The sequence below is a fragment of the Scyliorhinus torazame genome, chromosome 13 (assembly GCF_047496885.1).
Source record: "Scyliorhinus torazame isolate Kashiwa2021f chromosome 13, sScyTor2.1, whole genome shotgun sequence".
Classification (NCBI taxonomy): Eukaryota; Metazoa; Chordata; class Chondrichthyes; order Carcharhiniformes; family Scyliorhinidae; genus Scyliorhinus; species Scyliorhinus torazame.
The window spans coordinates 86,660,383-86,675,626 of NC_092719.1; the positions used below are offsets into that span (position 1 = coordinate 86,660,383).

At 46.3% G+C, this 15,244-nt stretch overlaps 1 protein-coding gene across 2 annotated transcripts in view; it reads left to right on the top strand.

Moving 5' to 3' along the window:
* LOC140388177 (cilia- and flagella-associated protein 54-like) overlaps positions 1–15,244 on the top strand; it is a 948,449-nt gene that overhangs the window by 366,607 nt on the left and 566,598 nt on the right. For both annotated transcript variants that reach the window (XM_072471937.1, XM_072471938.1), the window contains exons 18-19: positions 11,833–11,907; positions 13,096–13,222. In XM_072471937.1, the coding sequence (XP_072328038.1) occupies positions 11,833–11,907; positions 13,096–13,222 (202 nt within the window). The remainder of the gene's footprint in view (positions 1–11,832; positions 11,908–13,095; positions 13,223–15,244) is intronic.

Consider the following 15,244-nt stretch of genomic DNA (forward strand, 5'->3'; position numbering starts at 1 on the left):
GGGTGAGCTGCGGATTACCAAGACCAGGGTGCAGAGCTGGCCAAGCGGAGAGTCGGGTACAGTCGTATAAAGGTGGCCCTCTACAAGAAGGGGGTGAAGTTCCATGAACAGCTTCCACTTCATAGAGAACCGCACATCCATTCCTCTCATAGTGAACTTAATTTTTCTGAAGTGAAGGAATTCAGCAGGGTCCTGCCCCAAAAACCCACCACTTGGGGGTTCTGAGGTCAGCCAGTTCAATAAAATTCACCGTATTGGCTTCTTTCCCCACCAGAGCACCCAGATCATCAGACACTTCGCAGATTGCTACCTACGGGGACACCATGACTTCCATTCCCAAACCCTTGATAGTACATTTGTCAGAACACCACCAAATTTGGACAAGCCCAGAACATGTGGGTATGGTTCACCGACGAACCAGCATGCTGCATGCAATGGTCGTCCACTCCCGGGAAGAATTGGCTCATTCTGCCCCAAGTCATATGCGATCTACATAAAAATCTGAATTGAATAAAACTTAGTATGGTGCATGATGAGGAGGCATTAATCCTGAGCAGTGCCTCTTTCCAAATTCCCCCTCAATTCCTCCCCCCATTTTGGCCTAATAGCCTCCAGAAGCTTCCCCCTTCTTGGCCAGTTCTGTATTTGCATAAGAACATAAGAACTAGGAGCAGGAGTTGGACATCTGGACCCTCGAGCCTGCTCCGCCATTCAATGAGATCATGGCTGATCTTTTGTGGACTCAGCTCCACTTTCCGGCCCATACACCATAACCCTTGATCCCTTTATTCTTCAAAAAACTATCTGTCTTTATCTTAAAAACATTTAATGAAGGAGCCTCAACTGCTTCAATGGGCAAGGAATTCCATAGATTCACAACCCTTTGGATGAAGAAGTTCCTCCTAAACTCAGTCCTCAATCTACTTCCTCTTATTTTGAGGCTATGCCCCCTAGTTCTGCTTTCACCCGCCAGTGGAAACAACCTGCCCGCATCTATCCTATCTATTCCCTTCATAATTTTATATGTTTCTATAAGATCCTCCCGCATCCTTCTAAATTCCAATGAGTACAGTCCCAGTCTACTCAACCTCTCCTCGTAATCCAACCCCTTCAGCTCTGGGATTAACCTAGTGAATCTCTTCTGCACACCCTCCGGAGCCAGTACACCCTTTCTCAGGTAAGGAGACCAAAACTGAACGCAATACTCCAGGTGTGGCCTCATTAACACCTTATACAATTGCAGCATAATCTCCCTCGTCTTAAACTCCATCCCTCTAGCAATGAAGGACAAAACTCCATTTGCCTTCTTAATCACCTGTTGCACCTGAAAACCAACTTTTTGCAACTCATGCACCAGCACACCCAGGTCTCTCTGCACAGCAGCATGTTTTAATATTTTATCATTGAAATAATAATCCCTTTTGCTGTTATTCCGACCAAAATGGATAACCTCACATTTGTCAACATTGTATTCCATCTGCCAGACACTAGCCCATTCACTTAACCTATCCAAATCCCTCTGCAGACTTCCGGTATCCTCTGCACTTTTTGCTTTACCACTCATCTTAGTGTCATCTGCAAACTTGGACACATTGCACTTGGTTCCCAACTCCAAATCATCTATGTAAATTGTGAACAATTGTGGGCCCAACACTGATCCCTGCGGGACATCACTAGCTACTGATTGCCAACCATAGAAACACCCATTAATTCCCACTCTTTGCTTTCTATGAATTAACCAATCCTCTATCCATGCGACTACTTTCCCCTCAATGCCATGCATCTTTATCTTATGCAACAACCTTTTGTGTGGCACCTTGTCAAAGCTTTCTGGAAATCCAGATATACCACATCCATTGGCTCCCCGTTATCTACCGCACTGGGAATGTCCTCAAAAAATTCCACTAAATTAGTTAGGCATGACCTTCCCTTTATGAACCCATGCTGCGTCTGCCCAATGGGCCAATTTCCATCCAGATACCTCGCTATTTCTTCCTTGATAGATTCCAGCATCTTCCCTACTACCGAAGTTAAGCTAACTAGCCTATAATGACCCGCTTTCTGTCTGCCTCCTTTTTTAAACAGTGGTGTCACGTTTGCTAATTTCCAATCCGCCTGGACCACCCCAGAGTCTAGTGAATTTTGGTAAATTATCACTAGTGCATTTGCAATTTCCCTAGCCATCTCTTTTAGCACTCTGGGATGCATTCCATCAGAGTCAGGAGACTTTAGCCCCATTAGCTTGCATATCACTACCTCCTTAGTGATAACAATCATCTCAAGGTCCTCACCTGTCATAGCCTCATTTCCATCAGTCACTGGCATGTTATTTGTGTCTTCCACTGTGAAAACCTACCCAAAAAAACCTCTTCAGTTCCTCAGCCATTTCCTCATCTCCCATTATTAAATCTCCCTTCTTATCCTCTAAAGGACCAATATTTACCTGAGCCACTGTTTTTTGTTTTATATATTTGTAGAAACTTTTACTATCTTTTTATATTCTGAGCAAGTTTACACTCATAATCTATCTTACTCTTCTTTATAGCTTTTTTAGTAGCTTTCTGTTGCCCCCTAAAGATTTCCCAGTCCTCTAGCCTCCCACTAATCTTTGCCACTTTGTATGCTTTTTCCTTCAATTTGATACTCTCCCTTATTTCCTCAGATATCCACGATCGATTTTCCATCTTTTTCCCGTCCTTCCTTTTTGTTGGTATAAACCTTTGCTGAGCACTGTGAAAAATCACTTGGAAGGTTCTCCACTGTTCCTCAACTGTTTCACCATATACGTCAAATATCTTGCCATTCCCCTCCCAATTTCATCTTCCGTTAAGAGTCTAACCTGTAGTCTCTGGGTGGCAACATGGGAAAGGACCCACCTCCTTTTTCAGAAAGGCCCTGTTTTGGAGGTATCTCAAACCCATTACCATTAGGTAATTGGTAAACATCTGCCAGCTCAGTCAAGTCAGCAAATTTCCTTCCCATGATTAGGTCCTCAAAGCATCTAATCCCCAGTCGGTCCCAGTCCTTAAACCTAGCATCTAGCCTTGCTGGGACAAATGTATGGTTATCACAAACCGGAGCCTTCATATACATGACCTCCACACCAAAGTGTTGCCGGCACTGATTCCACACCCTCAGTGTAGAAAATACCACCAATTCTGATAAGTATGTATTTCCGAGAACGGTGGAGGCGCCGAAACCAGTGCCCTCAAGGTGGTCTCCTTTAATGAGGCTTCCTCTACCCTGTCCCATATTGATCCTTGGTCTACAATCTACTTCCGGACTATGACAATGTTTGTAGCCCAATAATAAAGTTTGGGTGCCAGGCCACCACCTCGTCTATCCCTCTGCAGGAAAGCTCTCTTGATTTGAGGAATCCTCCCTGCCCACACAAAGCTCAGGATCAGCTTCTTAACCATGTCAAAGAACGATTTGAGCAGGAAGATTGGGAGATTCTGGAATATAATCAAGAATTACGACAGAATCGCCATTTTTATTATCTGAATTTGCCCCACCAGGAACAGTAGCAACACATCCCATCTCTTGAAATTCTCTTTCATTCCCTCCATAACGCTCATCAAATTTAGCTTATGGAGCTGAGCCCAATCCCGTACCACATGTATCCCCAGATATCGAAAGCTCGATCTTACCAAGCGGAAGGGAGGTTCACTCAAACAACCCTCTTCCCCTCATGTGCTGATCGGGAATACCTTACTTTTTGTCGTGTTGAGCTTATAACCAGGGAAAATGCCAAACTCTTTTTAGAATCACCAGTATCTTAATGAGGCACTTCATGGGGTTTGAAATATACAGCGGGAGGTTGTCTGCATACAGGGTTAAACCCCCCCCCCCCCCCCACCCCACCCTCGGCTCAATACCACTCCATTACCTGCATATCCGGAGAGCCGTCGCCAATGGCTCAATCCTCAATCACAAGGGCAAAGAGAAAATAAGAGAGTGGGCACCTCTGTCTCGTCACACAAGGTGAAGTACTTAGAGTTAACCCTATTAGTCAGACTGCTTCAGGATCTTGTACAATAATCTAACCCCTGACCAAATCTAAACTGTTCCAAAATATCAAACAAGTACACCCATTCCACTCAGTCAAATGCCTTCACGGCAGCCATTGACATCACCACTTCCACACCCTCCCTCCTGTGGACATAATTACATCCAATAGCCTCTGCTAGTAGCCTAACCTTAACAAACCTGGTCTGATGTTCCCCTGCCACACCCGGCACACACCTCTTGATTCGTGTGGCCAAGATCTTTGCCAGGAGTGTCGCATACACATTCAGAAGTGAGATTGGCCCGTAAAATGTACTTTGTTCCAAGTCTTTGTGAGATGGATGCTTGCGACTGCGTGGGCGGGGGGGGGGGGCGGAGGGGTGGGGGGGACGCATGCCCTTCTCCCCCAGCTCTTCATTGTACTTCCGCACCAGAAAGAGACCCAGTAGCAAGCCAAATCACTTGTAGAATTAGGCTGGGAATCCGTCTGGACCCGAGGCTTTCCTGGACTGCATCCACCCCACGCACTTCATCACCTCCCGTAAACCTATTGGGGCCCCAATCCCTGCGCCCCTGCCTTCCTACCCTTGGAAACTCTAACCCATCCAAAAAGTGTTGTCTCACCTCGTCCCTCGATGGAAGTTCCGACCGGTATAAACTCCAATAAAAAGACTCAAAAATTTAACAGACATCTAAAAGTATTTTTTAAACAATGTTTCTTCTGTGAACTTTTTAAGTGCTCTGACTGTGAGATGTGGCAGGTCCGGGAGGCTTCCAGCGTCCCGGATGGCTTCATCTGCAGAAAGTGCATCCAACTGGAGCTCCTCACAGACCGCATGGTTCGGTTGGAGCAGCAGTTGGATGCACTTAGGAGCATGCAGGTGGCGGAAAGCGTCATAGATAGCAGTTATGTAAATGTGGTCACACCCAAGGTGCAGGCAGAGAAATGGGTGACCACCAGAAAGGGCAGGCAGTCAGTGCAGGAATCCCCTGTGGTTGTCCCCCTCTCGAACAGGTATACCACTTTGGATACTGTCGGGGGGGGATAGCCTATCAGGGGAAAACAGCAGCAGCCAGAGCAGTGGCACCACGGCTGGCTCTGATGTTCAGAAGGGAGGGGCAAAGCGCAAAAGAGCAATAGTAATAGGGGACTCTATAGTCAGGGGCACAGATAGACGCTTCTGTGGACGTGAAAGAGACTCCAAGATGGTATGTTGCCTCCCTGGTGCCAGGGTCCAGGATGTCTCCGAACGGGTAGAGGGCATCCTGAAGGGGAGGGCAAACAGGCAGAGGTCGTTGTACATATTGGTACTAACGACATAGGAAGGGTCATGAGGTCCTGCAGCAGGAGTTCAGGGAGCTAGGCAGAAAGTTAAAAGACAGGGCCTCTAAGGTTGTAATCTCGGGATTACTCCCTGTGCCACGTGCCAGTGAGGCTAGAAATAGGAACATAGAGCAGCTAAACACGTGGCTAAACAGCTGGTGTAGGAGGGAGGGTTTCCGTTATCTGGACCACTGGGAGCTCTTCCGGGGCAGGTGTGACTTGTATAAGAAGGACGGGTTGCATCTAAACTGGAGAGGCATAAATATCCCGGCCGCGAGGTTTGCTAGTGTCACACGGGAGGGTTTAAACTAGTATGGCAGGGGGGTGGGCACGGGAACAATAGGTCAGAAGGTGAGAGCATTGAGGGAGAACTAGGGAATAGGGACAGTGTGGCTCTGAGGCAGAGCAGACAGGGAGAAGTTGCTGAACACACCGGGTCTGGTGGCCTGAAGTGCATATGTTTTAATGCAAGAAGTATTACGGGTAAGGCAGATGAACTTAGAGCTTGGATTAGTACTTGGAACTATGATGTTGTTGCCATTACAGAGACCTGGTTGAGGGAAGGGCAGGATTGGCAGCTAAACGTTCCAGGATTTAGATGTTTCAGGCGGGAAAGAGGGGGATGTAAAAGTGGTGGCGGAATTGCGCTACTGGTTAGGGAGGATATCACAGCTGTACTACGGGAGGACACCTCAGAGGGCAGTGAGGCTATATGGGTAGAGATTAGGAATAAGAAGGGTGCAGTCACAATGTTGGGGGTTTACTACAGGCCTCCCAACAGCCAGCGGGAGATAGAGGAGCAGATAGGTAGACAGATTTTGGAAACGAGTAAAAACAACAGGGTTGTGATGGGAGACTTCAACTTCCCCAATATTGACTGGGACTCACTTAGTGCCAGGGGCTTAGACGGGGCAGAGTTTGTAAGGAGCATCCAGGAGGGCTTCTTAAAACAATATGCAAACAGTCCAACTAGGGAAGGGGCGGTACTGGACCTGGTATTGGGGAATGAGCCCGGCCAGGTGGTAGAAGTTTCAGTAGGGGAGCATTTCGGGAACAGTGACCACAATTCAGTAAGTTTTAAAGTGCTGCTGGACAAGGATAAGAATGGTCCTAGGGAGAATGTGCTAAACTGGGGGAAGACTAATTATAACAATATTAGGCGGGAACTGAAGAACCTAGATTGGGGGCGGATGTTTGAGGGCAAATCAACATCTGACATGTGGGAGGCTTTCAAGTGTCAGTTGAAAGGAATTCAGGACCGGCATGTTCCTGTGAGGAAGAAGGATAAATATAGCAAATTTCGGGAATCTTGGATAACGAGAGATATTGTAGGCCTCGTCAAAAAGGAAAAAGGAGGCATTTGTCAGTACTAGGAGGCTGGGAACAGACAAAGCCTGTGTGGAATATAAGGAAAGTAGGAAGGAACTTAAGCAAGGAGTCAGGAGGGCTAGAAGGGGTCACGAAAAGTCATTGGCAAATAGATTTAAGGAAAATCCCAAGACTTTTTACACGTACATAAAAAGCAAGAGGGTAGCCTGGGAAAGGGTTGGCCCACTGAAGGATAGGCAAGGGAATCTATGTGTGGAGCCAGAGGAAATGGGCAAGGTACTAAATGAATACTTTGCATCAGTATTCACCAAAGAAAAGGAATTGGTAGATGTTGAGTCAGGAGAAGGGTGTGTAGATGGCCTGGGTCACATTGAGATCCAAAAAGACGAGGTGTTGGGCGTCTTAAAAAATATTAAGGTAGATAAGTCCCCAGGGCCTGATGGGATCTACCCCAGAATACTGAAGGAGGCTGGAGAGGAAATTGCTGAGGCCTTGACAGAAATCTTTGGATCCTCACTGTCTTCAGGTGATGTCCCGGAGGACTGGAGAATAGCCAATGTTGTTCCTCTGTTTAAGAAGGGTAGCAAGGATAATCCAGGGAACTACAGGCCGGTGAGCCTTACTTCAGTGGTAGGGAAATTACTGGAGAGAATTCTTCGAGACAGGATCTACTCCCATTTGGAAGCAAATGGACGTATTAGTGAGAGCCAGCATGGTTTTGTGAAGGGGAGGTCGTGTCTCACTAACTTGAAAGAGTTTTTCGAGGAGGTCACAAAGATGATTGATGCAGGTAGGGCAGTGGATGTTGTCTATATGGACTTCAGTAAGGCCTTTGACAAGGTCCCTCATGATAGACTAGTACAAAAGGTGAAGTCCCACGGGATCAGGGGTGAGCTGGCAAGGTGGATACAGAACTGGCTAGGTCATAGAAGGCAGAGAGCAGCAATGGAAGGGTGCTTTTCTAATTAAAGGGCTGTGACCAGTGGTGTTCCACAGGGATCAGTGCTGGGACCTTTGCTGTTTGTAGTATATGTAAATGATTTGGAGGAAAATGTAACTGGTCTGATTAGTAAGTTTGCAGACGACACAAAGGTTAGTGGAATTGCGGATAGCGATGAGGACTGTCAGAGGATACAGCAGGATTTAGATTGTTTGGAGACTTGGGCGGAGAGATGGCAGATGGAGTTTAATCCGGACAAATGTGAGGTAATGCATTTTGGAAGGTCTAATGCAGGTAGGGAATGTACAGTGAATAAGACCATAAGACATAGGAGCTGAAGTAAGGCCATTCGGCCCATCGAGTCCACTCCACCATTCAATCATGGCTAATTTCAACTCCATTTACCCGCTCTCTCTCCATAGTCCTTAATTCCTCGAGAAATCAAGAATTCATCAACTTCTGTCTTGAAGACACTCAACGTCCCGGCCTCCACCGCCCTCTGTGGCAATGAATTCCACAGACCCACCACTCTCTGGCTGAAGAAATTTCTCCTCATCTCTGTTCGGAAGTGACTCCCTTTTATTCTCAGGCTGTGCCCCCGGGTCCTAGTCTCCCCTGCTAATGGAAACAACTTCCCTACGTCCATCCTATCTAAGCCATTCATTAGAATGGTAGAACCCTTAAGAGTATTGAAAGTCAGAGAGATCTAGGTGTACAGGTCCACAGGTCACTGAAAGGGGCAGCACAGGTGGAGAAGGTAGTCAAGAAGGCATACGGTATGCTTGCCTTCATTGGCCGGGGCATTGAGTATAAGAATTGGCAAGTCATGTTGCAGTTGTAACCTTAGTTAGGCCACACTTGGAGTATAGTGTTGAATTCTGGTCGCCACACTACCAGAAGGATGTGGAGGCTTTAGAGAAGGTGCAGAAGAGATTTACCAGAATGTTGCCTGGTGTGGAGGGCATTAGCGATGAGGAGCGGTTTAAACTTTAAACTCTAAACTTTAAACTTTAAACTTTACGCCTTTAAACTCGGTTTGTTCTCACTGGAACGACAGAGGTTGAGGGGCGACCTGATAGAGGTCTACAAAATTATGAGGGGCATAGACAGAATGGATAGTCAGAGGCTTTTCCCTTGGGTAGAGGGGTCAATTACTAGGGGGCATAGGTTTAAGGTGAGGGGGGCAAGGTTTAGAGTAGATGTACGAGACAAGTTTTTTTACACAGAGGGTAGTGGGTGCCTGGAACTCGCTACCGGAGGAGGTGGTGGAAGCAGGGACGATAGTGACATTTAAGGGGCATCTTGACAAATACATGAATAGGATGGGAATAGAGGGATACTGACCCAGGAAATGTACAAGATTGTAGTTTAGTTGGGCAGCATGGTCGGCACGGGCTTGGAGGGCCGAAGGGCCTGTTCCTGTGCTGTACATTTCTTTGTTCTTTGTAACACACACTGAACATCTTAGCAACCATCAATTCAAATACAACCCCCAAAGAATACACCATGCTCAAGTAATCTTTAAACTTTCCTTTTAACATCCATGAGACAAAAAAAAACCTTTTAAAAGAAGCACATCAGGTTTAAATTCTCTACTGACAGCAGTTATCACTTCAAATTCATCCAAATGATCTATAGGTAGTCTTTAGATTGCAAAGAGATCAAAATTACACCTTCTTTGGCTGGCTGCAGATCCAACACTAAAAATGAAACCAAAAAACACAGACACACCCAATCTTTTCCCCAAAGCGAAACTAAAAAGCAGAGCCAGATCTCAGCTTCACCCACACTCTGACATCACTGCACCCACTTGAGGGGACAAACATTTCTTAAAGTGACATTCCCATGACACATCCCACTGGCCTTCTCCCCATACTAATACATAAACCCTCTAATTTTGCACAACTGTCTCACCTCCTTTTCGGAAGAAACCAGTTTAAACTCCATCTATAGCTCCTCAGGTGATTCTGAGTATTTACAATCAACTGCCAAAATTGCCTCCACCAATATTGACTGCTCTGTTCGCTCCACCCTCAGCCTGTGCACACGGATCGAGATGAGCTCTCCCATAATCACAGCTTTCACTGCCTCCCACACCACACCGACAGAAACCTTATTCTGGTCTACATAATTGTGAATAGCCTCGCAAATCCCATTATCTGAAAGAAGACTACGTGCATCCTCCACTGGGGCCTTTGGGGAGATGCCCTCTCAGCCTGAAGATCCACCCAGTGTGATGTTTGATCAGACACCACAATCGTGGTGTACTCTGTCCCATCCACTCGTGTCATTAATGTATTACCCAAAACAAAAAAGTCTATCCGGGAATTGCCCTTATGTACATAGCAAAGAAGGAAAATTCCCTCCACCTACGGCTCTCAAAGCGCCACAGATCCACGGCCCATAAGCTGCATAAATCTTGACAGCTCCCTGGCCATCGCCGGCATGAATTTTCTCTCGGAATATCAAGTCGCCTTTAGATTCTTCAAATGCGCGAACATGCGTGACCTCTGAACAGGTCCATTTAGCCCCTGCACCTTCCAATTCACCAATCGAGTAAGGGGGCATCCTCCTGCCTTAAACCAACCATATTTCTGTTTAAGACAATTACCCCAGGTTGTCGTTTTGCACCCTATGAGGCCTCCATAAGGTGCCCACCGCCATCGACTCTTATACCTCTGCGCCCAATCGACACTCTCAACATCAGACCCCCACCCTTCCCCCGGCTCCACCCACCCCGCCATCTAGACCAAAGAAAGAAAATAACTAAAACCCTGCCCTCCTCCCTCCATCTCGTCCCCCACATCTCTTCAGTTTATTAGCTTCCCCGTCATAATGGTGGCCCTCACACAAGGCCCTTGCCTTCCCTGGACCCGCTACATCACCCACACCTGACCCATCATAAACACTGTCCCCCCCTTCCAAATCTCCCCCAAACCCAGAGCAAATAACTCCCAACATTAAAATGAAAACAGGGAGGAGAATAATAGAGAAAGGGAAAAAGAGAAACACAAATAAACAACAGCCAAACTATCGACAACACAATTTAAATCCAGTCAAACAAATTTGCAAGCTTCCAATTCCCTGGTCAAGTAAAAACGTGTTCACTTCCTCTGGAGTGTCCATATAATGTTCCTGATTCCGAAACGTGATCCTTAAACGAGCCGGATACAGCACCCCGAATACCACGCCTTCTTTATGCAGGATCCCCTTGACCCTATTGACTCAGGCTCAACGCTTAGCCAGTTCCGTGCCCCAATCAGGCTGGACTCCAATCATGCTCCCCTCCCATGTATTCTTCTTCGTCTGTCTGGCCCATCTCAGGAGTTTCTCCTTGTCCAGGAAATGGTGCAGGCGCACCACCATCGCCCTTGGCTGCTCGGCTTCCTTCTCAGTGCTGTATGCACTCGGGCGAACTCAAGGGGACAGTTGAAGGCTCTCTCCCCCATCAACATCTCCAACACCTGTACATGTATTCCATGGCCTGCGAACCCTTGATCCCCTTCGGCAGGCCCACCATGCGAAGATTTTGGCAACACACGCGGTTTTCAAGCTCGTCTACTTTGTCCCGCAACTTCTATCAGCAGTCAAGGTAACGAGGCCAGCTGGTCCTCATGATTGCCGATAGACTCCTCCATTTTCTGCAGCGATGCACCCTGGGCTTCAAATTCCATTCTCTCCACAACCGCCCTGATCGGGTCTGTGACTCTGGCCAGCTCTTCAGAGGTTTCCAACCTCTGCTTTTTAAACTGGAACATTAGGAAGTCCACCAGCTGATCGGTGGATCATTGGGCCGGAAGCGACTCTGAGCCCTCCACCATGACACCTTCAACCATGCTCTCCAAGGCCTCGCAATCCACCTGTAGTTGCTTTATGTCCCCACTTGGGAGGGTGATTATCGGACATAGCTTAAATTGGAGCCGCTTTCGTCCTTTAGGGTTTGAAAAAAAATTCCGGCTCTGTTTGGCCATCCTATCGAGGTTACTGGGTTGAAACTCACTTCCCCGCGTGGGAGCCACCAAGTTCACGATTGTCTACAACATGGTCGCCACTGGAAATCCCACATTTCGCTATTTAATTGATCTGCTTCTTGACAATTTTAGAATGTATAACAACTTTAGACACATTTTGGAATAATATCTAAGCAGTTTTCACTTTTGTAATTGTAATGAATTCCTAAATTTGTGATATATTTCTTATTCATTTAAAACATTTTTTCCACGGCTAACAGAAGCTTTGACTGGAAATGAAGCTGTGATTTACACAACCATCTTATTTGCACCAATAAATGCTGCTTACAATGCAGGTAGAACATTTAAGCTTTTTAACACTTTAAATCATACAATAATATATGAACATTGCATGGTAAATTTTCATTGCGTATATATCTGGCAATCATGCCAATTGGAAACCTCCATGACTGACCCCAGGGGGTTGGGCTTGGAGATGATCCAAAGTTGGGACCCAGTCCATGCCCTTGGTGGCTAACCAAGGAAGCTAGTGGGTGAAAAATCTGAGCAAATTATGATGATTAAAAGGGGATTGAGTCAAATTAATGAGGTGATCCTGTTACTTTCCAAGTTAATGACGCGGCCACTCTTAGAATCCTGTGTACAGTTTTGTCACAGAAGTACAACAAAGATGGGTGGAATTTTGCGCCTTTTCAGTGGCAAATACAGTGGTGGAGGGTGTTGAATCGGGTGGAGAAGCCGCTACCTTGTCACCTCCATCCCAGTTGAGTCCATGGTGGAAAGGCCATGGACAGGACATACTCTGGGATGGTGCTGAAAGAGTCTGAGATGGGTTGCAAGGTATAATTGGGTGAGTATGACTGATCTGTTGGTCGGCTCACCCAATTTTTGCACAAATCTCCAGTTGTTAATGAAGAGGCCTTTGGAGGGTCGATTGGGCTGGACAGGCCTTTGTCGCATCCAAATCCAGTTCCTTGGCTGATCATGCATGATACATCCTGCCATAATATACACCAGTATATCATGGTGCAGACACACACTGATGGGCACACAGTGGGACCAATTAACATACACAACACCGCAGCCAATCACCAGTGAGAGCACACGCACTATTAAGACAGGGGACATCAGAGTTCCCGCTCATTCGAGTAGCAGCTAGCTAGGAGCACAGAGCTCACAGCCTGCAACACAGACATTAACCATGTGCTGAGTGCATCAACTGGTTAGGACAAGGCAAAGGTCTTTAGTTGAAGCTGGTATTGTGTTAACCCACAGTTCAAGTATGTTTTAATAGTTAACCTTTTAATAAAATAGTGTTGCACTACTTCAGGTTTTGGTGACCTGTATGTGATCCAGAACACCCAACACATCACATCCAGTTTTATTCTTCGTAATTTGCCACATTCTTGCTCATGCGTATATGTTGATCAGACAGAGTAACCCTGTAAAAAAATAAATTGGAATTTAAACAAACAGAAATATTACCTTGTTGAAAGCCATTTTTAATATCTCCTGTATTACAGTCATGAAGTTTAAAGAAAAACATCGATTCCTGGAATATTTTGTACTGCTCCTGCAGAGACTGGTACGCGAGGAGTATTATACCCAAATAACAGATTGGGTGAATGACGTTATTGTATCTTTACGAAAGTAAGCATTTTTCTGTTGAAATTAAACACTGCTAAGCTAGCATTCACAAACAAAAGTAAATAGAAAAATGTTGTATGCAACTGGAAAAGTAATTTTTTTGATTTTAAGAAAATTTGTTTGACAAGCTGAATCTCCGTTTGAATTGCCTTTGTTCAATGTTGGAATTATCCCATTGGAAAGAAAGGCTGCAAACCAATATTGAAATTTTTCAGAAAAAGTCATGATAGATATTTATATAAACTGCTTCTGTTCAAACTGTTGCACAGAAACAACTTTCTGTTCGGAATTTTTTTAACCAATACATATATAGTACAAGAAAGTGAAGGGGGTAAAGTTAAACACCCCAAAACTGGTGGTTAGGGTCAGATGGAAAATTAAACTCACAAATCTGAAACAGGACCCAAGATGCCAAGAACTTTTTTTTTTGTGGTTTTAACTGTGGAGGCACAAGGTTAACCAATAAATTCTCAGAAGGAGATTGGTTATTGATCCCCTTTGAGGATGCTATGTGCTACTAATTTAACAGTGGGTGCGATCTAACGGCCTTGTTGCACCCAACTCAGTGACGCAACAAGGCTGTTAAATCTCACGAGAGCCCTCACTGGCCGAAATCCAGATTTACATATTTAAGTGAGCAATTAGGATAATTTGCATATGTTGGTGCCCAATTCTCCCGAGGCCCGAGAACGAACGCCTGCGCCTGGAAGACCTTGCCGTTTAGCACTGATTCACACAAATGTGGACCAGGTATAATGGCACCCTGGAGGGATCTCCCAGGCCATCAGAGGCCCCTGGGTGGTCAGGATCTGGGCAGGGATGCTATCCTGGCACTCCCTCTACAACCCGGGCACCTTGGCACTGCCACCCTGGCACTGCCAGGCTGGCAAGGGCCTACCAGGGTTCAAAGCTGGCAATGTCTAGATCCAAGGGTGCTCTGCCCTTAAGAGGTGGGGTGAGGGAGGGGGGGGGGGATCAAGGACCCTCATAGAGCTAAGTTGTGCCAGTGGGGGCAGGGGTCCAGAGGCCGCGGAACGGAGCAGCATTTAAGGAAGTGAGATAAGTGCGGCTACGATGGGACGTTTACAACTGAGGCCAGAAAAAAACCGATTCCCTTTGATAGCAGGGCCATGCTATACGCACCCAAAACGGCACTCTGTGCTTAAAAGTAGAAACATTGGACAAGATTTAACATGCATAAAAAAATCAGTTGGGCTTTCGGAAAACCTGGTCTGTAAAAAGTGGGGAGAAGGGCTTGATCCAACAAATTAATTCACTAACAATTCTATTTGTGAGCTTGGAGATGCAGGTGCATTTCCTCAGGCTAAACAAGGTTACCCGATAGAGTCTTCCTCCACTTCCATGATCCACCCCTGACAGATTGTCCCATCAGCAACTGCAGCCTATTTTAGCAGCGGGATACTTTGACTTCTTTGGGCACAATTCTCCTGCCTCATTTTGCTCTCGCTCGAATGAAACAAGGCAGGTGAATAGCGGGAGAGGACGAAAATATGAACAGTGCCAAGAGCCAAACAGTTTGCAATGTAACCGGCCCACTCCCTTCGGTGAAATCGGGATCTCGCCGTAACGTGCGCTTAACCACTTAAGCCCTATTTCCATACAATTGATGGGAGCCACCCCATATCCAACGGCCTCCCATCATTCATCGGCCTCCCTAGCAAGTGGTCATGCTGTAGCCATCTAAAATGGCTGATTCCCGATTAATTTGGTCAAACCCCGATCTAAAATGGCGAACAAAAGAGGCTGATGGGAAAATCAGCCAACAGGACTCAAACGGACAGCTGAAGGCAGAACAGTGTACTCGGCTCTGGGGAAGTCGGCCCAGACCGATACCTGCAACCATTAACAGCACATCAACCCAGCCATCTGCATTTTAATCGGCCATCCCCAGGAACAATTGCTACAAATTAGCAATTGAAAGCCGATCCAGACCTGTCGGCGCCAGCAGTGGCTGAGACAAAGAAAGGTGGACGACCACCCCCGATCAAGGAATCACCCCATTAT